The sequence below is a fragment of the Dasypus novemcinctus genome, chromosome 2 (assembly GCF_030445035.2).
Source record: "Dasypus novemcinctus isolate mDasNov1 chromosome 2, mDasNov1.1.hap2, whole genome shotgun sequence".
Taxonomy (NCBI): domain Eukaryota; kingdom Metazoa; phylum Chordata; class Mammalia; order Cingulata; family Dasypodidae; genus Dasypus; species Dasypus novemcinctus.
The window spans coordinates 11,555,687-11,579,892 of record NC_080674.1 but is presented as its reverse complement, the minus strand read 5'-3'; the positions used below and the strand labels follow the sequence as shown (position 1 = coordinate 11,579,892).

At 38.5% G+C, this 24,206-nt stretch overlaps 1 protein-coding gene across 6 annotated transcripts in view; it reads left to right on the top strand.

The window, feature by feature from the left end:
- The window catches only part of CTNND2 (catenin delta 2), a 1,007,180-nt gene that overhangs the window by 390,746 nt on the left and 592,228 nt on the right, over nt 1-24,206 (top strand). For all 6 annotated transcript variants that reach the window (XM_058306950.2, XM_058306943.2, XM_058306942.2 and 3 more), the window contains one exon: nt 8,087-8,199. In XM_058306950.2, coding sequence (XP_058162933.1) covers nt 8,087-8,199 — 113 coding nt within the window. The remainder of the gene's footprint in view (nt 1-8,086; nt 8,200-24,206) is intronic.

Here is a 24,206-nt window from a genome sequence, read left to right as displayed (position 1 = left end):
AATATCTTGCTGGACAAATATTCTACCAGAAAAGGAAATAAAGTAGGAAAAAGATGATGACAATAGGCCCAATAAAGAGGTAACCCTGCAATAGAGGGACAAAGGAAATCCCCAACATTGAGGTAAAGGGAGATCCCAGTTCTAAGCAAGTTGCCTGGTCAGGTAAAACTGGTCGCAAGATCTCTCCTGGTAGCTAGCTGAAACTGATGTTATTCCATGTGTTTCTTTGTGTTTTGCAAAGATGTACACAAACGGGGGAGGTTTGGGTGGGACTCATGATAAGTATATAGACAACCAAGCAAAAGAACAAGAAAACCTATTAACTTAGGGAAAACACTGTATATTAGTGAAAAGAAATCGTACTATAAATAGCATTTTTATTGCCGTATTTTCCTACCTAATACTATAGGTTAACAATATGGGGAAATAGGAGGAAGATGGGAAATGTGGGATGGCAGATGGGGTTATGAAGCTAAATCCTCATTTTATATTGAAAGACATCAATTGAAAAGGCTTAAAACTGAAAATCAGATTAGTAAATAATATTGATAGGGATATAAATAAAGGAGTTAAAAACGATTGCTTCTGAAGAGGAGGAAGAGGGGAGTATAGGGATGGCTGATTTTCAAAATAAAATCTAATAAATATTTGACCCATTTCATTTTGTGCTTGTACAATTTGATTTCAAACCAACAACGATGACAATATTTTCTCTTATGCAATTGGAAATATAGAGTATTATTAAATAATATATCAAATAAGCTTTGATTATGAGATGAAAAATGAAGAGAACAATTTTTTAAAATGGACATCACCTAGATAAATCTTTAAAAACCTTTTCAAATAAGGGTGGGTCATTAGAGTAGTGAATCTTGAGAAAGATATGACAGATGATGCAAGTGAATGATGAACACAATTTGTAGAACTATTGATTTTCTTTAAAAAAACAACAACAACTTACATATGCTTGTAGGATATGTGTTCATTTATGGTCACAAACTGCCTTCTTGAAAAAAAATGTTGGGTTACAGTTTGCTTGCTCCCTTACAGGAGATGTGATCCCAGTATCTTGCAACTTTCATGCATAAACAAACATTTACCAAATCCCAACTATGTACCAAACACTTTGCCCATAGATAAAAATATAAATTTAGCACCCATGAGTTCCTCAAGAGTTTCACAATCTAGGTGAGAGATAAATACTTGAACACATCCTTATGATAAGATGGGTGTAGTACAAGGGTGTCAGTAAAACCTAAGTATTATAAGATCACAAGGAATCTTACATACTATTGGAGGTGGAGATTAGTGCATTATGTCATTAAATTAGCTTGGATCTCCCATTGTTCATCAATAGATTTTTTTTCATCTAACTCAACCCAACAGGAAGAACAAGTTATATGATTTCACCTTTTGACATCCTATAAAAGGGAACCCTTGAACCCTAACTACCATGGTTACATTTATCAAACCCCTTCATGGTCATGCTTACCCCATCCAATTAGCAGACTTTGTACACCACCACCATACTGTGTGTGGGAGCTGGTCTGCAATATTCTTTTCTCCAATAGAAGGGGAGGTTGTCAAAGGAAACATGGGTGCCTGAGCAGGTGCAGGCTACAGAAACAATCTCAGGATATGTTTGGGGGTCACCCCCCCCTACTTTTTGTGGTTATAAGCCTGGGTATTGTCAGTTTCAATCTCACATCATTGGATTCTAGCTATCTAGTCTCTAGTGTAGAAAGCACCTTTGCTTCTACTGCCTAATTATCTCATCCATCTTCCCTATTCTCTACTTCTAATGCCAGTCTCTTTTTCTCTTCTTCTTCTATTAGTAAAGCATGACTCATCTGTTTTTACTTTAGTTACTATTCAGTCTAAACTTTTCCACTTCCTCAAATCTAGCTTGTACCCTCCCAAATGATGGTACATCACAATGTTAAATAACACATTTATTGACTGAATAAATGAACCTATATGTTTTCTGATTTCAGTTTTCATACTGAGTTAATTAATCCCCCTAAAGAGACTTCACGGGCTTTTATCCATTTAAGAGCATTTAGTAAGCCCCATTTAATTAAACTAAATAAATTATTAATTTAGTCTCTTTAGGAAAAAAGTTATAAAACTGTATGATGATTTTTGTTATAATAATCCTAATGTATTGTGACTCAGCAACGTGCTATTCTAGGAATGAAAACCATTTAACTCTAGCTCTTAGTAATTTTTAATGAGTTTTGGTGTCCTATATCCACTACTTGCATAAATTTTGTTTTCTGTAAAACAGATAATTTATACAGAGTGGGGAGGTGTAGGCTGTCTAACACGGCTTTGCTTTTTCTCCAAACTTCCTTTCCTGAAGGACAGCCTCTCTGATTCTAACCACCCATGCTCTGAATTCCCATTAAATCCCACTTCTTCTGGATAGTTTTTGTATTGCCTTCTTTAGCCTGTGTTATCATCACTTCTCAACTGGAGCTCCCCTGGAGAAAGTAATACTAATGACCTTTTGCCCCTAAGGTTATTCTTCTAGTTTTTTTCCTTCTGCCTTCTCTTGTTCTTTTTTTTAAAATGCAAAACAAGGTTTATTCTGTAATATTTCCTCTTCCCTATCATTTTATTATTTAAAAATTTTTTAATTGTCTTTTTTTTAGAAGATACGTAGATCACAAAAAATGTTACATTAAAAAATATAAGAGGTTCCCATATACCCCCACACCCTACCCCATCTCCATTCCTCCCACATCAACACCCTCTTTCATCATTCATTGCATTTGGTAAATACATTTTGGAGCTCTGCTGCACCGCATGGATTGTAGTTTGCATTATAGTTTACACTGTCCCCCAGTCCATTCAGTGGGTTATGGCAGGATATATAATGTCTAGCATCTGTCCCTGCAGTATCATTTAGGTCAACTCAAAGTCCTGAAACTGCCCCATATCACATCTCTTCTTCCCTCTCCCTGCCCTCAGCAACCATCTTGGCCACTGCCCCCATATCTAGGGTTGGTGTATACTCAGGAGACCTGAATCTCTGGACTGGCCATGTGCCAACTGGGCCCTGAGCCCCAGCAGAGTTGCAACACCTACTCTCTGGTTCATTGGACTTACCCAGGTCAGCTAACAGGGAGGTGAAGATGGTCAACCACCACACCAGGGCACCAAGAGTGCCTACAATTGCAGACAGGAGAATCACATCCATCAGCCATGTGGGATCTAAGACCTCTCTTGATTTAGAGGTGGAGTGGACATCACCATCACAGGGTTCACAGGATGGAGGAATAAAATATGGATTAGAGTGAACTTACTGGTATTCTACTGTAGAACTATTGTGCTTCTCTTGTCCTTTCTGGCCTCCAAATATAGATCGCCTTCAAATACCTTTCCTCATTCTTTTTCTCATCTCTTTTTATGGTCTCATCTTAACTGAATTTAATACCAAATATTCACTTACAACCAGTGTAATACTCAGGGTTCTCCAGAGAAAAAGAACCATAGGAGATATGTGTAAATATATATAAGGAATTTATTATATATAAAGTATATTTAAGAAATTTATTTATTTTAAGGAATGATTCATAAGTTTTGGGGCCTGGCAAATTTCAAAGCTGTAGGTCAGGCTGACAGGCTGGAAATTCAGGTGAGTTGATGTGACAGCCTTGAGTCCAAAACTCATAGGACAAGAGGTTGAAAAGTCGGGAAAATTTTCTACGTTGCAGTCTTAGGGCAGAAATTCTTCACCCAGAATTCTCAGTGTTTGCTCTTAAGGTTTTGAACTACTAGAGGAATCCCACTCGTATCATGAAGGTTAACCCCCTTTTCTTAAAGTTAATTGATTGTAGGTATTAATTGTATCTACAAAACACCTTCAGGGCAACACCCAGTGTTTGACCAAACAACTGGTCACCATAGGTTAGCCAAGGTGATGCATAAAATTAATCATCATAACCAGTATTACTTATTTTCCCAAATTATCTGCAGATTCATTTTTCCAGTTGATTCCTTGTGTACACACCTGGCCTTTTTAGCAACATTCCTCTTTTGAATTTTCTTCCATCCCTAAGAAATCCAGGGACTTGCTAAGTCTTGAGGGGTCTGTCTTCCCTCTAAACACCAAACTGCTGGAGCTACAGAATGTCTCTTTTCTACCCACACGCTAAGGATTTCCTCGGTGCAACAAACTCATCTACTTTTCAATACCAGATGCCTGTAAGCCATTGGAGGGCACTAAGTTTGAGAACCTCAGGTGCAGCTTTTCTTTTTTTTTTAAGATTTATTTTTTATGTATTTCTCTCCCCTTCCTGCCCCCTTTCCCCATTGTCTGCTCTCATGTGTCCATTTGCTGTGTGTTCTTCTGTGTCTGCGTGCATTCTCAGAGGCACTGGGAATCTGTGTCTCTTTTTGTTGCGTCATCTTGCTGCATCAGCTCTCCCTTTCTGCAGCGCCACTCCTGGCGGGCTGCGTTTTTTTGGTGTGGGGTGGCTCTCTTTGCAGGGTGCACTGCTTGCGCGTGGGGCTCCCCTACGCAGGGGGAATGGGGTGCCCCTGCTTGGCAAATTCCTGAGAGTTCCCAGCCTCAACCTTAAAGAGTTCAAGGTATCTAGAGTAGTACACAGACACGCAGCACCCAACACGGCAAAATTCACAATGTTTGATGTTCAGTCAAAGATCACTAGACAAGCTGAGGGACAGGAAACATCATCCAGACAAAGTGGGGAGTCGATCAGTTGAAAAGGACACAGTGCTAGAATTAGTAAATAAGGACATTCAAAAGGTTATTAAAACTGTATTCCAAAGAAAAAAAACAAGACTGTATTTTATGTGTTCAAAAAGTTAAGTACACATATGGAAGACATAAAAAAGGCCTAAATGAAACTTCCAAAGATATTTGATTCGTCAGTTTCTTCAATGGAAATACCCTGGATGGGGTTAATGGTAGATTAGATATAGCAGAAGAAAAGATTAGTTCTCTTGAAGGCAGCAATATAGAAGCCAGCCAAAAGGAAATGCAAAGAGAGAAAATAATTTTAAAAATGGAAGGAGCACCCATGAGCTGTGGAACAGTTTCAGCTAACTAATATGTATTTAATTGGAGACACTAAGGGGAGGACAGAGGGGCGAACAAAGAAAAATGAATAAATAATGGCCTAAAATTATCCAAATTTGTTGGAAACTCTAAATCTACAAACCCATGAAGCTCAGTCAACCCCAAGCATCAGAATTATGAAGAAAGTGGGGAACAAGGTAACCAGATTACTCAGCACCAAAGATAAATAAAAAAAATCTTAAAACTGGCAGAAAAAGATGGAGTACATACAAAGAAACAAAGGCAAGTATGATCACAGACTTTTTTTTGGTCAGAAACAGTGCAAATGAGAGACAATGCTGTGAATACATCTTTAGAAAACAAAGGTAAAAGAAAGTCTTTTTTTATGGGTGGAAATATGAAATAACCCATTACCAAAGAACTGCATTATAAGAAATATTAAAGGAAGTTCTTCAGAAGGTACCAGATGGAAATATTTACACAGAGGGAAGATGTTATGGATTAGATCATATGTCATATCAAAAAAGACTTATTTATGTCCTAATCCCTGGCCCTGTGGGTGTGAATTCATTTATAAACACATTTTCAAAGATCCTGTTAAGATGAAGCCACACTGAATCAGGGTGGGCCTTAGCTTGATCTGACTGGAGTCCTTATAAGTAAAGGAAATTTGGATGTGGTGGTGAATGAGGAGACAGAAGAAGACAGTGACTGTGTGCTGGAGGCAGAGACTGAGTTATGGGTGACACCACAAAGCTGTGGACTTCAGAGAAGTCTACGAATATCAGAGGAAGCTACAAACTTCAGAGAAAGCATGGCCCTGCTGACCCCTGGTGCTGGACTTCTAGTGTCCAAATCTGTGAGACAATAAATTCCTGTTGTTGAAGCCAGCCAGTGTGTAGTGTTGGATACAGAAGCACTGGACAGATAAACAGCACTGGAAATGGTATATGTAGGACTGGAAAGCAGCTTGCCAATGAAAAAGTCATCACCCGTCACCTCCCTGCCATAAGACTGCTGTGACCAATACAGTGAGATCCGAACTTGAAGGCAGCCCACCCGAGAACAACATCTGTCCTAGCGAAAGCCCAGGGAGATTTATCAGTCTTGAGTCAGACTGTTGGAGGCGCTCACCATTTTTAACTTCTGTATCATGTGAAAACACAGCAGACTACTTTAGATAATACAAATAACTACACTCAAATTATGAATTTTCTTATACTCAGGAGTTCTCTAAGGCATCTAAGTATACAGTTTTAAGGTCTTCTCAACCAAAGGTGTGAATTAGTTTCCTTGACACAGACAGACAAACAGAATATAGATCTGTTTGTGTGTGCATGTATGACCACATATGCACATGGGAGGTAAATATGTATTTTACAATAATTTTAAGAGATATAGTAAAACCATGAAATGAAAAGTCTTCTAGTACATGGATATTTTGGTGGTAAGGAATCGCCCAAAGAGGGCAGGTAGACTTTCTGGAAAAAAGAAGGAAGGTTATAAAGGACATTTGGCAGAGGCCTTGGGATTCATTCCTTACAAATACTACGTGATGTCCATCACAGTGGATAAGAAAAGTTGGAGCTTAAGAAACAACATGCTGGGAGCAGATGTGGCTCAAGCGGTTGAGCACCTGCTTCCCACATAGGAGGTCCCAGGTTCAGTCCCTGGTGCCTCCTAAAAACAAAAACAAGCAAGCAAAGAAATGAAGAAAAAAAAGGAAAAAGAAAACAAAACAACTCAGGGGAGCCAATGTGGCTCAGTGGTTGAGTGCTGGCTTCCTGCATATGAGTCCCCAGGTTCAATCCCTGACCTGGTGCCTCAAGAAAACAAAACAAAAACAAAAAACGTGCTTCTTCAGTTTTAGCCCCCTACAGGGTAAGATGAGGTCTCATTTGCAGTGTCTCTTACTCAGGTCTCTGAGATAAGGTAAAAACCACAACCACCACTACAACAAACTGCTCTTATGAAAAAGAGGATGTTTTTAATGAATGTAGAAGACATACCAGATCCTAATTATTAAAGGTCTCATGGAAGAGAGTCTCGGGGTAGCCAATAAAATAAACTTAGCTTCTTTGAAAAGACAAATCCCTACTGCTTTAGGAATTTTAGGCACCTTATGTTCTCCAAAACTGACTCTTATTTTTCATTGAGGAAAAAAAGACTGGTTGGATAATCTATTTTTACAAAGAATTTAATGTGACATCCTAAAAACTTTTCCTGAAAATTTTTGTCAAAATACATGCTTTGTTATAAATATGGGCATAAAAAAATAAAACTTGAGTGTATGGATAAATAAAATATAAAGCCTAAATTAGGGAACAAAAAAAGTCCTGTCGTTGGAACAGTTGAGATCCTTATAGTTACTGATTGACACATTTTTCATTCAACAGTATAGTTTAGGCTTCTTTGTCTATGCATTCTACATGGCTTCAGTTGGCTATTTTAAAATGTAATATGTCAAATATGTCAAAATTATTAACTTATTGTTACTGGAATTGGAATTTAAATCATGAAAGGTGTAGGTTTGAAACTTTTTTTTTAACCTACATTATGTAAGCAACATGAAGGTCAAATTAGTATATAGAGGCAGTGAGAAGGCCAGCAGGGAATAAACACAATTCTACAAGTGATAAAAAGGGATGAATTGTTTCTTTATTATATGTCAAGCTTTTGGTGTCAGGAACAGTAGCATCAGTTGGATGCTGGCAATATGTTGAACAAAGGATAGTCTAGTTTTCCTTTGGCAGGATCTCATTTAATCCTTGTCTCTACCTTATGAAATAAGTATTTTTTTTAACACATTTTGCGGATGATTAAATAGATAACTGCATTACATAACTTATTCAAGGTCCCATGGCAACTGGGTCACAGGACTGAGATAAATTTGGGTCTGTCTGAACTTCAGGTCCTTGTTTTATTTCCTATCAATTTCCTCTATTTCTGAAATTTGACATCTTGGTAATTGTACTTTTTCCTTTTGATTGTCCTGTAATTTTGGTCTGAATTCCACTTTTTTTTGTGGTTTTATTTTAGGAATTACAGTTTGAAAGACTGACCCGAGAGCTGGAGGCGGAACGTCAAATCGTTGCCAGCCAACTGGAGCGATGCAAGCTTGGATCAGAGACTGGTAGCATGAGCAGTATCAGGTACTGGCCACTGCGCTCTTCATTTCTGTGCTTTGAGTTGCCATTGAAGTAAACGGTGATGTTTATCTCCTCCTTACAAATCTGGCAGTGCAATTGAAACATTCAGTCAAAGGTTGGAAAGGAATTGTAACTGACCTGGTTTAAGATGTTCAAAAGCTGTCTGCAACAGCCAGACTTGTGCTTGAAACACTTTTAACAAACCTGATGCATGCCCTGAATGCAAATTATGCATAATTTTCCACGAAGGAGGGCTTTGCCCTCACTCGACTTGGTGGAAATCAGGAGATGTCAGATCACAATCTCCCTGCTGCCGTTCTGTTTTCTCTAAATGCTCCAGAGTTGCAAGTTCCTAAAATGAAAGAGATGGGGAATGTTTTGATGTGATCTACTGTTTGCTAACATATGATATTAAAATTATAAAATCACTTCTGAAATAACCCACAAGTGCAGTTCCCTATATTTAAAATAAGCATCGATCCATAGATAGACACAATTAGTCAATTAGATGTTTGTCTGAGATTCTGAGACATTAAAAAAAAAACATTTTTTTGACCACAACATCTTTTGACCACAAAATCCATTGTCTTCCTTAGGACTCTGTTTTCATGTTTAAGAATATAGGTCTGTTTGTGTGTGCATGTGTGACCACTATGCACGTGGGAGGTATGGAACATAAATGAAACCCAGCAGTGCTTAACTTTCATTTCTCAAAAATACATTATGCTTTCCCATCATCTTATTTGATATTGTGGTCTTAGGGCAGTTCCTTAGTTAAGGAAATGATGGTTGCTGTGACAAACTCCAAAATCTTGTTGACTTAACTCAACGACAGTTTGTTTCTCATTCCTGAACCAGCCCAGGCAGGGGTCTGCTCTTCCTCCTCAGTAAGGAAGGCCCCTTGCTCTTCCATTTAGAGGCCCTGCCCACCCCTCTGGCCTCTTTGTCAATTGCATTGTCAATTGCACCACAAGGCTGCCAGTGATGGGACGGCACAGCCCCTGGGTGAGCTCCAGCCATGTGGCCTGGTGGACAGATATGGGGGAGGATTCTTAGCATCGGGATGTGTGGCCATTGGGCCCCCGATGCAGGAGTATGAGTTTGGGGAATTTCTAACCTCCTCTGCCATAGAAGAATTGAAACCTCTTTGTGTCCGTTGTTCCAGAATATTGTATCACTGTAATAGTAAATTTGTAGTTGCCACATTTCCTATTAGAGGTCCTTGTCATTAGTCTCCTAACATTGCTCTTTTTTTTGCTGAACAGTGGCAGACCTTTAAATGGAACTCATTATACCCTGTGCTGTTAGACTTGGTTGCTTGGATGAAATATTATTTTCAATTGAAAAGCCTTATTTAGGATATTGAAAAGCACATCAGCTTCTGCATCAAAAGATCTAGGATACAAAGTAGCTGTAAATAAGTACATTGTGATCCCTTAAACACTTCACAGCCTTTTCTAAACATTTAAATTAACCAACACTGAAAGGTTAAAGAAGGAAAGTGAGTTATAGTCACTTGAATTTATTTTCATAAGGTTAACTGACTGATGGAAAGGTAGAGAGAAAAATAGTATTTGCAAGCGTGTATTAGCATGTCTCCATGTGGCTGTACGTATCAAGAGCTTTTCCTAATGGTGAGAACCTCCAGGCAGTTAAGCCTGCCAGGATTTATGGATCCCATATGTTCCAGTGAACTGATGTCTGTTTTGCTTTGAAGCCTGCTCTTTGAATATTGGTCTGCCTACCTTTTAAATTAATATTGCTAATCTTTTTGCAAGAGATCTTTGTTTTTGTACAAAGCACATCTTTTACGTCATTTCACCCAATCTTAGCCCCTTTGAGAAACAGGTCTTGGGGCCATTTTGATTCCTGTGCCTTAATTTTCAGTTCATGGCTGGATCAGAAGTAGCCATCTGACACAAGGGAAATTAGTCCACTGACCAGCCTGTCACCAGCCTCTTGAGAATGTGAAATAAGTGGCACAAAATCTGTGACATCCAATGGTAGGTACTCCAGGTTATGGGCCACGTTGACCTGCGTGTAAATAGAGGAAGCTTGGGTGGCACAAAGCAGCTCAACAGCTAGAAACCAAATGGTCCTTGAAAGTCAAGGAGACTGGCTGCATTTCAGATGCTGCATCGATGCATGGAATGCTTAAATCCTTTCACCTTCCCTCACTTGGATTTGATTTATCTTGACTTGATTTCTTTTCTTATGTCCAAAGTGTCTTGAGTGCAGCATATCAGTGCACTACTAAAGCAGAGAAATATCCGTATGATGACTTTTGGTCCTTTAAACCCAAGGCAAATGTGTACCTGTCTGTCCCTCTCTATCTTGGAATTTTAGCACCCAGTCTTTGATACATAATCAATAACTGTGTGTTAAATATGTACTAAATAATAGTGTTGGGTACAAAGAACCCTGCCTAATTAAGTCCCCTTGCTGTATATCTATACAATATCAGACTTAATCAGGCATGATTAGTTTCTACTTTGGAAATCCTAAAGTATGAATCTGCATTTGTTTAATACAAGCAATTTACTGATATTTCACTGGAGAACAACCAATAAGTAGTCTTCACTGTTCATTTTCTGTCATAGCCTAATTGTTTGCTCAGTTTCAGAAATGCATCAATAGAAATTCAAGTCTTCATTAAGAGTGGTAGACTAACCCCATGAGCACATCAAAAGGAATTTTTAAAAAACAGGATATGAACAATTTTTTTAAAAGAAGGTACAGGAGTCTGTGATGACTTAGATATTAATTAATAGCTCTCCTGCCACTAGAGAGGTGGGAAATTTCTTAGAGGAAATGAGACAAGATCAATTCATATTTTTTTCAGGAATATTTTTATAGAAATGATTGAAATGCTAATAAATTTGGTTTGTTTTTCCTCTGCCTTTGTTGAATGATAAGAAATTGTCCCATCTGATGCCAAAACCTCTTTCCTGGTAGTAATATAAACTTGTAAATGTATTGAAGAAATTTTATTAGTGTACGTTTATACACTCAACTTTATAGCAGTGAGTCGAATAATAAATGAGGTTCCTGGACATTTGGCGGGAAGGGGTAATGGTGGGGCAAGTTTCTGTTGATGCTGCCACCTCCGTTTATGCATCGAAGTTCCTAGGGTATAAGGAGCTGCCAATCAGAACACTGTCGTCCACTAAACGTTTCAAAGCCTTTTCAAAATATCCGAAGGCATCTAGCAGCTTCCAGAATTCAGACCAATTTGTGATTGCCTAAACATTATCAATATTTTAGATCGTGCTCCTCTTCAGGACAGTGACCATGACAGAGTAGCCCCTCGGCCAAGACAGTACCCGGCATGCCAGTTGGGCTAGTAGATGCTTGTTAAGCAGCCCAGGAAATGATGAATGAACATCCTTGGAATATAGTCCGAAGGTTTCTACCATTTTCCCACCATATGTGTCCAAGCTGACCAACAGCTCTAAAGACTGTTCACAGTCCACCTCTCCCAGGTTCCCTGTCACTCTCCTTTGTGGATTAATGAAACAATAGCTTTCCTTTATTTAGAAATCACCTCTTGATACCTGTGCTCCTGGGCAGTGACCTGTGTGTACCCTAACTAAATAAAATGAGACGTTCTTCAGCATTTTCATGTCTGCCCGCCCCCTCTGGGCTCATCCAGGGGCTCCAGACTTATCCTGCTCTTCAGTAACCCACCCTTTCCCAGGTTCTAAGGATTATGAGCCATACAAAATCTGACTGCTGCTGAGGTGGGCAGATTCCTAAGATGTTCCCCCAGCTTCCTTCCTTTGGTGCACACGCTTCCGTAATTCCTGGGATTGTGACTGAAGGACTGTCACTCCTGGGATTAGGTTATGTTCCATGGCACGATGGACTTTACGAGGGGGATTGTCTGGTGGGCCTGACCTCATCACATGAACCCCTTAAATATGGGTCTGGGGGGCAGAGACCAAGAGAGTCAGAAGTTTGAAGATATGACACGTGATAAATTCTCTGTCACTGGATTTAAGGATGGAGGGGACCAGGTGGCAAGGGATATGGGTGGCCTCTGATGCAAAGATGAATTCTTAGCCACCATCACCAAGAAAACAAGAAACTCAGATCTGCAACTCCAGGGAATTAGATTCTGCCAACTACCAAGATACCAAGACGTGTATAGAAGCAGATTATTCTGCAGCATGTGCAGAAGGGAATATATACCTGGCAGAAATCTTGATGGCAGGCTGGAACAGAGAGTACAGCCAGACTGTGCCCATAGTTCTGTCCTAGAGAAGTATAAATGGGTGTTGTTATAAGATGCTAAATTTTTGGTAATTGGTTATTTGGCAACATACAACTAATACAATGGTTTTCTATATGTCATATTATATATATAGAAAGAGATTGATATTGATGTATAAATATACATATGTAAAATATTTTAGCCTGTACCAATCTGTTTTCCATTTTAAGTTTAATGTGCATGTTCTGCTTTATTTTTCATGCATAGTTGCATGCATTTGGACTCAAATAGTACATTAATCTGTAGCTTTGATTCTAAGAAATGGAGTGATATTATTTACTGTAGAATAAGAACAACAAACAAAGCAATCATCTTTAGACTTAACATTTTTATAATAAAGATAGCCAATACTCTGTTTGGAGTGATATATATTTAAAAAGACAAGATCTAAGAAACATAAAAAAATGCTTACTCCAAATAAGGAAATGCTGTTTCTTTCCTTCTTGGAAACAGAAGTTTCCATGAAAGTCTGACACATTTTGGAGAGTGGGATGCAAAGAAATAAATGTTATAAATTCCCTCAAAGGTTATTTAAATCATGGCATTTTATTGAATTGCTCTTTAGAATTAATATTGAAGTAGTCATTTCCTAAAATTCTTTTAGAATATGCTGTTTGTTTTTTTTTAAATAAAAAAAAGAAAAAATAGAGGGAATGCACATATAATTTGGAATTTTCTTCTGGGTTGCCAATTTTATTTAAAAAAGAAAAAAGCGTTCCCTTGTCTCTTTGCAATCAGAATTTCAGAGCAGAAACCTACTCACAAATATTCCTAATTCTCTTTATTCTTTTTGCAAACCCTTGTTCTTCTTGCCTTAAGCTATCTACTGCATCTGTCACGTAATCTCATATTTTTTTTCTAGCTTTCTAGCCTCCTGTAATTTGCCTTTTAGTGCTGAGATTATTCCTTTAGGATTTCCTGTGGTAGTTCTTTCTCTTTTTCCTACATTAATTAAGAGGGATATTCTAGAGCACTTTCTGTGCCATCAGGCTCCATCTTCATGCCTCCTAGCACCATCAGTTTCTGTCCAGGTCTCTATTCATGTCTTTTTCACTTTCAGAAAAAACAGGGACATTTACAAATGTTCCTCATTTAATAGAGACACAGTTAATCTTCTCGTCTTCTTTTTCTCCCACTCATTCATTGGAGCCTTCTTCACCTGGCTGAGGCTGTGTGGCCATGCCACTGAGCCACCTCTAATGGCACTCTCCATTCCTTTGAAGCAAAATTTATACCCTGGGTCAAAGCCACTTCCTTTTACCTGCATGAAATCTTGGCCGAGTCGTCTCTTCCCCAAGAAGTAGGAGTCTCTTCCTACTGCTTCCTCCAGTCTATAAGTGGTTCCTCAAGGGCAGGAACCATGAGTAGGTGCCAGGGGCATGCTCAGCACATAGAAGCTCTTCAGTGAATGTGGAGTCTAGTAAATGAAGGAACATGTAGACAATACTCTAGTTCCTGTCCTTACCTCACCACCATTACTTTTATTACTGTTCTCTCACCACTATTTTAGAAGTCTTATTAAATCAACAAATATTCCCAACTGGATACTTTCAAACATAAGATAACTCTTTTACATTTTTATCTGTTATTATTGTTATTTATTCATGTAATTTATTTTTCCATTATTTTGCAGATCAGAATATTACATTTCAATGTCCATCATAGTTCATATTCATGACTACGTCTTCTTTTTAAATGCAGTACCTTGGATTCCAGGGTCAATTGGTTCAAATCACCATGTGTGGATCTATGGTTGACTTAGTCTTATTTTTTAACTGTGATCTGAAGATGATGATGATAATGATAACAGTAGTATTAAGTGTAGTATTAAGTGTAGTAATGATAAGAACAACGGATATATTTTGTGAGCAATTTCCATATGCAAGGCACAATGTTAAATGCTTATGTAGATCATGCCATTTGCTCTTGATTTTCCCTATGAGTTAAAGCTTATTATTTTACTTTGTGGAAGACAAAATTGAGATCCATAGAGGGACGTTCACTTACCCAAAATCACACTACTAGTTACCAGACATTGAATTTTGAACCCAGGTGTCTTTACTCCCAAGCACACATTTTAAAAAACCACATCGCAAGGCTGCTTTACAAATTTTAAATAACATTTTGAATTATGTTCTAAACAGCCATCCAAATGTTTCCAATCCATTTTCACCCTACGGATGAAAACATTTTTGAACTATGTTTCTGCTTCTTTCCCTCTTCTTTAACCACATGAGTATAGCTATTTTGCAGTTCTTCAAATATGTTTCTGAGCTCTTTCTTATAAAGGTGAGGTAAAGAGTATTAATAATATATAAGTTGTCAATGTTTTTAAATACATCTATCTATAGTAAGTGTTCAACATTACCTTACAAATTAATTATATAATATTTACATCCCTAAAATTCTAATTATCATATTAAGAATATCTTTCTAGATTTCTGTGGGAATAACAAGTAGTCAACAGTGTGAAGAATTTCATGTACATCCTTAAAAAAGCTGAATACTTAATGCTTATAATCATTTTTATTTTCTTATATCAAATAGAATGTTTTAACACTTTTCTATCAATTTTAAAGCCTGACTGCTTTCCAAAATAGCATTCTACCTCAAAAAACTAACATTACTTTTGCATCTAAAAATATCAAATATATCAAATTGTATTTAGAGGTATTGCATTATAAAACAGATGTTTTAGGAAAACTAAGTTTGATAAATATTGAAATTTAATATTCTGCTCTGTAGAGAACTAGAAATCTTCATTTATAGATTTAATTAGACTATACCTTCTTCATATTTTATCCCAAACTTTTAGCCTTTAACTCATAGATTTTATTTACAAATGAAATTTTCAGTTCCAGAAATTATAGCTGATTTCATTATTGTCTTTTTATGATAATACCTAGTTTTGCCTTGGAAAATATAATTGTTGATTTATTTGAATTTTTCTTGTCTATAAAATGGGGCTAATATTCTCCTATAATTTTGCAAGATTACATGATAAAAAAGGATCAAAGACACCAATTGTTACTATAAACATCATTGTACTTTTTCCTTCCTGATGAATATACAGAGAATCGTCTCATTTAAGTCTCATTCCTAATATTTCTATAAAGGGTGATGAAATGGTTCCTCTCACTGTAGGCTAAAAAGATTCATCAGAATAGCAGTGTGGTTTTCCCCATCCCAATACAGACTGTTACACAGAAACTGAGAAAATGAAATTGATGACAAATCATTTCCCGTTCACATGGGGCAACTTACTATTTCTCTGGACTCACTGCTGGAGTTGGAGGCTGGATATTTGATATCGTGTGGTCAGAAGAAGAAGAGCAGTAGTTCAGTGGTAACATATGCACATGACAGGAAATACACAATAAATTAAGGTAGAGACATCAGTTCCACTGAATCTATATTGTTCAGTCAGAGAACAGCCTGAGATGAATGCATTGGCCAGCACAACTGGACTCATTCCTCTCCCTAGTGTGTCTACATGTATACATAGGCTGAGAAGAAGGGTCTGCCGCCTTCACTCTCATGGCATGAGTTGGAAAGCTTTTACCAAGTTGCTTATGTGTAATTTTATCTGTTTGTTTATAGTCACTATTGGAAGACTGGAAACCAATGACATTTTAACTGACAACACAATGATGAGCCTTTGATGCATTTAAAAGGAAAGCACTTCAGTCAGTCAACATTGCGTGACTACAGCTTGCCAGACATGCTGCAGGTTGTGTGTTCAAATTACTAACACGGGAAAGGCCATGGGGTACAGCAGAAAAAGTGTGGTAGGGGAGTGTCAGGAGATCACTCTTGGCACCGACACAGCCAAGGTATGACTTGGGAGAAAGTCATTTGGGTTTTTGGGCCTCAGTTTCCATACTTGTAAAATGGGAAACAAGGGCCAAAGTTTGTTTCCACTTCTGTGTTCTTAATCTTATTTGAACTTTTTGTTACTGACAGGAAGTCTAGTCTGAATATTTCAAATATGGGGCATTTCTTGAACTTGAGTAACAAATCAAAGTAATGAGGTAATGAGGATGGCACAATGTTGCCACATAGACTTGATACTTTCAAGGAAGGTGGATTAACTATCTCTATGTTTATTTAAACCTTTTTCTTCACTGTGGGAATCTCCACTTAGGTCAAGCATGGATTTGTATTTAGAAAAACACAGGTTAAAAGAGGCTTGTAAGTATGGCCTCAGGTGGTCTAGATATTATCTAGTTTGGTTAAAAACTGGGGTAAAGATAGGGAACTGGAAACATGGTGTCTCACTTCGAGTGATCAATGGGAGTGGGCCTTTTAAGAAGTATTTGTTCCATTTTTGAGAAGTGCTTATTGAGTACTGTTATGGGCTGTGATGGTGAGGCTAATGTGTCAACTCAGCCAGTTAATTGTGCCCAGTTGTTTGGTCAAGCAATCACTGGGCTAATTGTATTACAAGGACATTTATGGACTTTAGACACAAGTGAGTTTACTGCATAGATGGCTGATTATATCTACATCAGTCAGGGAGCTTGCTGTCCACAATGAGTGATGCTTTATTCAATCATTTGAATGCCTTAAAAGAGGAAGTGATTTCAGCATTGAGAGACAATTTCCCAGCCCGTCTTTGGTCAACCAATGTCTCCCAGAAACTCATCAAGAACCTTCATTGGACTTTCATTGGAGCCCCTGGTTTGTAGCCTGCCTGCGGAACCTGGACTTGGACATCCCCAAGGTCACGTGAGGGACTTAAAATTTCATACTACTGACAGAAATCTCCTGTTGTTTTTTTTCCCCTAGAGAACCCTGACTAATACATGGGCACAATATGTTGGTAAGTAGCTCTTGTGCTTCAAAGGTAAATTTGATACAGTTGCTCCTGCCCTACAAGGAGAGGGAGGAGTAAAACAGGTAAAACAGAATTCCCCTCAGAGAGTGCCACAATAAAATATGTTGTTGCTGAGAAGAAAACAAGACGAGGTGCCAAGAAAGGTTTCACAGAGGCATATTTGTGAGTTGAAGAATGGGAACCATTAGCAGGGAAAGAAGCTGGTAAAACCATTTCTCAGAGGAAAGTTCAAACATGGAGAGAGCAGGGTAGCTGTTAGATCAGTGGGGTTGGAATACAGAGTCCTTGGGGTAGACTGCTAGATAAAGTGGAAAGAGAGATCTGACCATTCCTCGAGTGCCTGTAGACATCAGGCCAGAGAGTTTGGGTTTTGTTGAGAAGGCAACAGAGCATCAAAGATGGTTTCAAGCCAGGAAGTGGAGTTTGGTACTGCCCGCTGTACGGAGAATGGATTAGAGCCGAGGACACTGGTGACAGCAACACAAGTTAGAGACGGTGGCTGTTGTCCAGGCATTAGGTCACAGAAACGTCAGCCAAGGTACTGGGTGCTGAACAGAGATTTCAGAGTTGGAAAGATCTGGAAACTCGTTTGTGTCAAAGGAGACTGGGTAGGATTATGAAAATAATACTTATTTCAAAAATAAACAAACACTTGGTAGACTAAACCAACCAAGCGAGCTTAGCTTTTACCCCAGACAGTTTTTCATTTTCCACAAAAAAAATCTTTGATTTTTAAAAAATTTCATGGTATGTGAATATATTCTAATTCCCTTTTATCCAGGAGAAACTGTTACAGAGTTTTAAATTTGAAGGATTGCTGCATTCGCAGCAGGCAGCAGAGATGTTGCCTAATTTGTTGGCAGTAAAGCTGTATTCATGAGCCCCAGTCTTTTCAAACATCTGTTTGTTTTGTACCTCAAGAGCTGAGGAAGTTTAAAAATTGTCTCACATTGTTGCCTAGTCTTGTATACTTACTTGAGAATGCAACTCTCAGCAAGATTTTTCTTCAAACTTTGCAAGTAACCTTCCTTCCCTAATGTGTGAATGACGCCACCCCCTGTTGAGTCCCCACTGCCATTTTGCCATGCCTCACTTAAAGTAAAGAGCGTCGTCCTGTCTTCCCGAGCTCATGTATTGCTGTCCTGTCATCAATACCCAGCAAATACTGAAGCTGTAATTGAAGGGGGCAGTAGCGCTTGGGTTAAGTCACTGGGGTTTGGACCCAGGAACCCCAGCCTTTGAGTTCGGCTATGTTACTTTACACTGTGTAGCACTGGGAAACGTACGGATTCTCTAGAAACCCATTTACCTATCTAGAAAATGGGAGAACAATACTTACCTGAGAAGTTTTCCTGTAAAAATTAAATGTGGATATGCATGTAGAACAATCAGCACATTTTTTGTTACAGAGAAAATATTTAATATATATGGGCTGGTTCTCTTTTGCTTTAGTTCTAGAAATACTACAGCTGTGACACATTTGTCCTATGCACAAATAGAAAAAAAGTCTTCTTTTTCTCTGATCATGTTGCGATTACGACGACAGCAAATTAACCAAAGACAGGCTCATCTATTACTGCTCCGTGCCAGGGAACACTGCAGTAAAAAGATGTAAAAAGATGCTCCTAAGTTAATATTTGAGTAATTTATTGTTGTAACATAGCTATGCTGAATTAAAGCATTACCACACAATTCTCTTTGCTGTCAGACTGAGAGTTGCTAAGGTCACTCTAAGTTTGAGAATCTATGTGCTATTACTACTAAGCATTACTTAATTCCTTTGGAACCTGGCATTAGAAAATAATTTTTGGCGGTGGACTTGGCCCAGTGGTTAGGGCGTCTGTCTACCACATGGGAGGTCTGTGGTTCAAACCCCAGGCCTCCTTGACCTGTGTGGAGCTGGCCCATGCGCAGTGCTGATGCATGCAAGGAGTGCCATGCCACGCAGGGGTGTCCCCCGCATAGGGGAGCCCCACGCGCAAGGAGTGCGCCCCATAAGGAGAGCCGCCCAGCGCCTAAGAAAGTGCAGCCTGCCTAAGAATGGTGATGCCCACATGGAGAAATGACACAACAAGATGACGCAGCAAAAAGAAACACAGATTCCCGTGGGGCTGATAACAACAGAAGCGGAGAAAGAAGATGCAGCAAATAGACACAGAACAGACAACCGGGATGGGGAGGAAGGGGAGAGAAATAAATAAATAAATCTAAAAAGAAATAATTTTACTAAAGAGAGGAGTGTGTGGATAGAGAACATCCTCAGTTCCGAAATATTGGAATTCTTTGCATTATTTTAAAGCCTTCAGGTTGTTAGAGTGATTTTGGAAGCTAATGGGGTCCCCTGGGCTCGGTCTGAAAGCTGGAGTCTTCCAATCTGGCTCTGAATTTGGAAAATTGTCACCTGTGGCTATTTGGAAGGGCTACTGATATCAACAAAAATGAGAACAATTGTAGAGGAGGATATAAATTCAGATCTAATTCATTCATTCTTTTGCTCAACACATATAAGGTGTGACTTTCCAATAAATATAATACAGTTTAATAGGTATTTTCATATTTTCTGAATACAAAAAAGCAAATCACTTGCCCTAAAGCCACCTACAGTCTTAGTGCTACCTTAAGGATATTACCTTCCTTAGTAGTGATGACAGCAAGCTCTTTTCCTGATTGAAACTTGTCTCCTTAGTATCTATAACAAAATGCCTATCAAGCCAGCCTTTCCTATGCATGGTAAGTCATTCAAAACTAAGATAAAACATCAAGTGCAAGATCAAAATTCAAGGGAGACAATTAAATCAGCTCAATTCTATCTAAAATACCCTTTGGGATGAGGATACAGAAGTGTATTTTAAGCTTAAACCTGGCCATTTCAAAAGTTATTATGTTTGCTAATGAACTAGGATTCCAGAGGGAAAAGATTAATCAGAATTTAGTTTTGTTTGCGACTCTTGGAGTCAGAACAAGGGAGTAGTAAGCTAATGTAGAAATACAGCTCCATAGAATATTTGAAAGGTTTTAAAGAAATATTGGAAATTTGAAAATAAGGGATTTTAGGAAATAAAATATGTAGAAACTAGTAGTTGTTCTGCAAGGAGATTGGATTTGCTATATTTCACAGAAGATTTAACTTGCCTTGTTATTACCAGGGAGAATTCTTTCATTTAAAGTTAGAAAAGTAGAAAATGAAATAAAATTCTGAGAGGCTAACTGAACAATGTGATGGAAATAAGATTCTTCCAAATAAACCCAAAAGCTAAATATCCTATTAAAATGGACTAAATGATAGTATATTTTGTAAAATGTCATTTATTAATATGACTTTAGTGACAAATTGAAGAGAATTTGGGGGAATTATACTATATAAACATAGTTTTAGGAAATGAATCCTATTTTAAAATAGTGGCATACAGGTCATTGTGAAGTATATGAATGGAGAGTATATGGCATTTTTACATACATGGTTTAAAAACTGCCACAATTCTGCTGAAGAACTAGAATCTGACCAATATTTTTTGGACCTCCCTCCCTGCCCTTCCTCTGTTATATACCTATCACTTCCTTCAAGGTAAACATTTTCTGAATTTTGTGTTTATTCATTCCCTTAGATTCCATTTTCCCACATAAAGCTGCATCCTAATATATAACTTTGCCTGCTTTTGAATCTTAGATCAGCATGTTCTGGGTTCTTTGCAAGTTGCTCTTTTTTTCCATTCAGCTGTTTGTTTTTCAGATTTAAATGCATGTTCTTGTGGGTGCTTGTAATTCATGCATTTCTTCAGTGATGCTTCCTATTCCGTTGTGTGGCACTGCCAGTGACTTGATCTTCTCTCTTGCAGAGCTTGCAGGTTTGAGTCTATAAACGTGTGGCCAGGGCTATTTTTATAGGGGTGTCCTAGAGGGAGTGTGGAAGTGTTTCTCCTGGTCATGCACAGGAGAGCAGTGCCTACGTTGTAGGATTTGAACTTCTTTCTGTAATGCTGAAGAGCTTTCAGAAACACTTTTGCAAGGTCCCATTCCCATGCATAACCTGTAATCCATTGCTTAAATACTCAACAGCACTAGAAATTTGCCAGGGTTTTTGTTTGTATGTTTCATTTATGGAAAATCTGGTGGGTATGAAATTTTAATTTTCCTGATTTCTGTAATAGAACTTTTTAAATTTATTAGATACTCATGTTTTTTCTTCTGCTAAATGCCTATTCATGTCTTTCGCACATTTTCCTAATAGTGATGTACAATTGTTCTAGTTCATAAGGATGTTCTTATATTTATACTATTAACTACAACTCAAATCCACCTTTGGGTTCACTTGTTATTCAGTCCCTAGATTATTCTCTAGCTTTCTTTCAGTTGATATTTACATCCATAGACTACCCTTTTCAGTCGCAATCCCATTTATAAACTAGTGGTGTTAGTTCTACTCACTATAATGCATTACCATCGACTATGTCCATTTCCATTTCTAGGTTAATTCTCAATATATTCAGAAACTAACCCTTCGTTAACTGTTTATATTACAACCATTATCTCCCAGGTTGTAGCTTGTTTTTTCAGTTTCTCGTGGTATCTTTTGAGGACCAGAAGTGTTTAAGTTTTTAAAAATATATTTTATTAGAGAAGTTGTGAACTTATGAAACAGTCATCTTCATGTGTGGAATTCCCATACAACATGCTTCCATCAACACACTACATTGTTGAGGAACATTTGTTACAAATTATGAGATAATATCACCAGACTGTTACTACTAACTATGGTCTATAGCATACATTTGGTATTTTTTTTCTCTAACCCCCAATTATTAGCATAGTACATCTTTGGCATCGATATAAGAATATTACAGTATTGCTATTGGCTATAGTCCATAGGTTACATTAATTGTATTTTTCCCATGCTTCTCCATGTTCTTACCACCTTGCAATAGTGATGTACAATTGTTCTAGTTCATAAGGATGTTCTTGTATTTGTACTATTTTTTTTTGAAGTTTTTTTTTAAATATTTATTTATTATTATTTTTTAATTACATTAAAAAAAAATATATGAGGTCCCATTCAACCCCACCGCCCCCGCCCCCCACTCCCCCCACAGCAACACTCTCTCCCATCATCGTGATACATCCATTGCACCTGGTAAGTTCATCTCTGAGCATCACTGCACCCCATAGTCAATGGTCCACATCATAGCCCAGACTCTCTCACGTTCCATCCAGTGGGCCCTGGGGGGATCTACAGTGTCCCGTAATTGTCCGTGAAGCACTATCCAGGACAACTCCACGTCCCGAAAACGCCTCCACATCTCATCTCTTCCTCCCGTTCCCCACACCCAGCAGCCACCATAGCTACCCTTCCCACACCCATTCCACATTTTCTCTGTGGACATTGGATTGGTTGTGTCCATTGCACACCTATGTCAAGTGAGGGCTTAGATTCCACATGGGTACTGGATGCACTCTTCCCGCTTCTAGTTGTAGACACTCTAGGCTCCATGTTGTGGTGGTTGACCTTCTTCAACTCCATGTTAGCTGAGTGGAGTAAGTCCAATAAGTCAAAGTGTAGGAGCTGAAGTCTGTTGAGGCTCTGGGCCTGGGTGTCATATTATCAGTCCAGAGATTCAAATCCCCTACATATATCTTAAACTCAGCACCAACTACAATTCCAATAAAGTAGCATGCAAGTCTTGTGAAAAGAGATCCCCTCTGAGTCCATTTCCATCACGCAGAAACACCAGCTCCAAAGAAGGGCCATCTGTCATGGCAGTGAACCCCTTCTGCCATGACCATAGAACCCGTGGGTCTCTTTATCCCTCAAAAGAACCAATACCTGGGGTTGTATCTACCTTATCTGTCTCTTAGACTCTGTTCAGTTGTACATAGGGGTATTCCTTCTGACAACCTCCAGACTCTTTTTTAGAGACTCACAGCCTTATAATCTCATTTCTCCTTTCCATTTCCCCCTTACATTAGGTCAAACCGCTTCCCGAAGTCATGTTATTATATGTAGACAGGTATATTCTGCTGTTCCACATTGAATCTTTAATTCAAGGTCATTTTCTAGTTGCTTCTTCAGCTGGTATGTGGTAGTGATCCCTCGGTGCCAGGGAGGCTCATCCCTGGGTGTCGTGTCCCACGCTGGGGGGAATGCATCACATCTACACGCTGAGTTTGGCTGTGAGAGTGGCCACATTTGAGTAACATGAAGGCTGTCAGGAGGAAACCCCCAGGCACAATGCTACTCTAGGCCTTGTTCTTATTGCAGGTGCATAGGCTCAAAAGTGTAGCCATTAGTATCAAGAGCCCACTGTTGGGCCCTCCTTCCTTCCTGGTTCTTGCCGTTGCACCTGGAGGATTGCCGCTGCTCTCCCAGGGCCCACAACAGTGACCCCCCGGCCAGGAGCCCAGTACCCCCCCAGCTGTTGTTTTTAATTGTTTCCACTATGAGTATATATAGACATTACCATATACCCTGGGCATATGCCCTGTATAACTCCCTGTCAACCATATATATCCTGTCAATAACATCCCATATCAGTATTCCTCTGCTGCCATTGTTGAACCACTCTGTGATCCAAAACTTCCCGTAAAGTGAATCCCAACATAATGTCAGCTTCAGAAGAGTCTTAGATCACCAAAATTCATATATACAATATACAGTATTTCCCCAGATCCACCATAAAACCTTTTCCCTTCCACAGCAATAATCTTTTAACTTATTCATATCATATTTCCTGAAACTGATGTACAGATTCCGAAACTATAGTTTTCAAACAAGGTAACATTTGTGCTTACTATGTGGTCCATACTTTAGGTTGTACAGTTTTCTAAATTTTTTAGTTATCCTATGTTTTGTCTTATGGGTTTTCATTATTAGTCTGTCGTCCCCTATATGTTTTTGGTGTAATATTA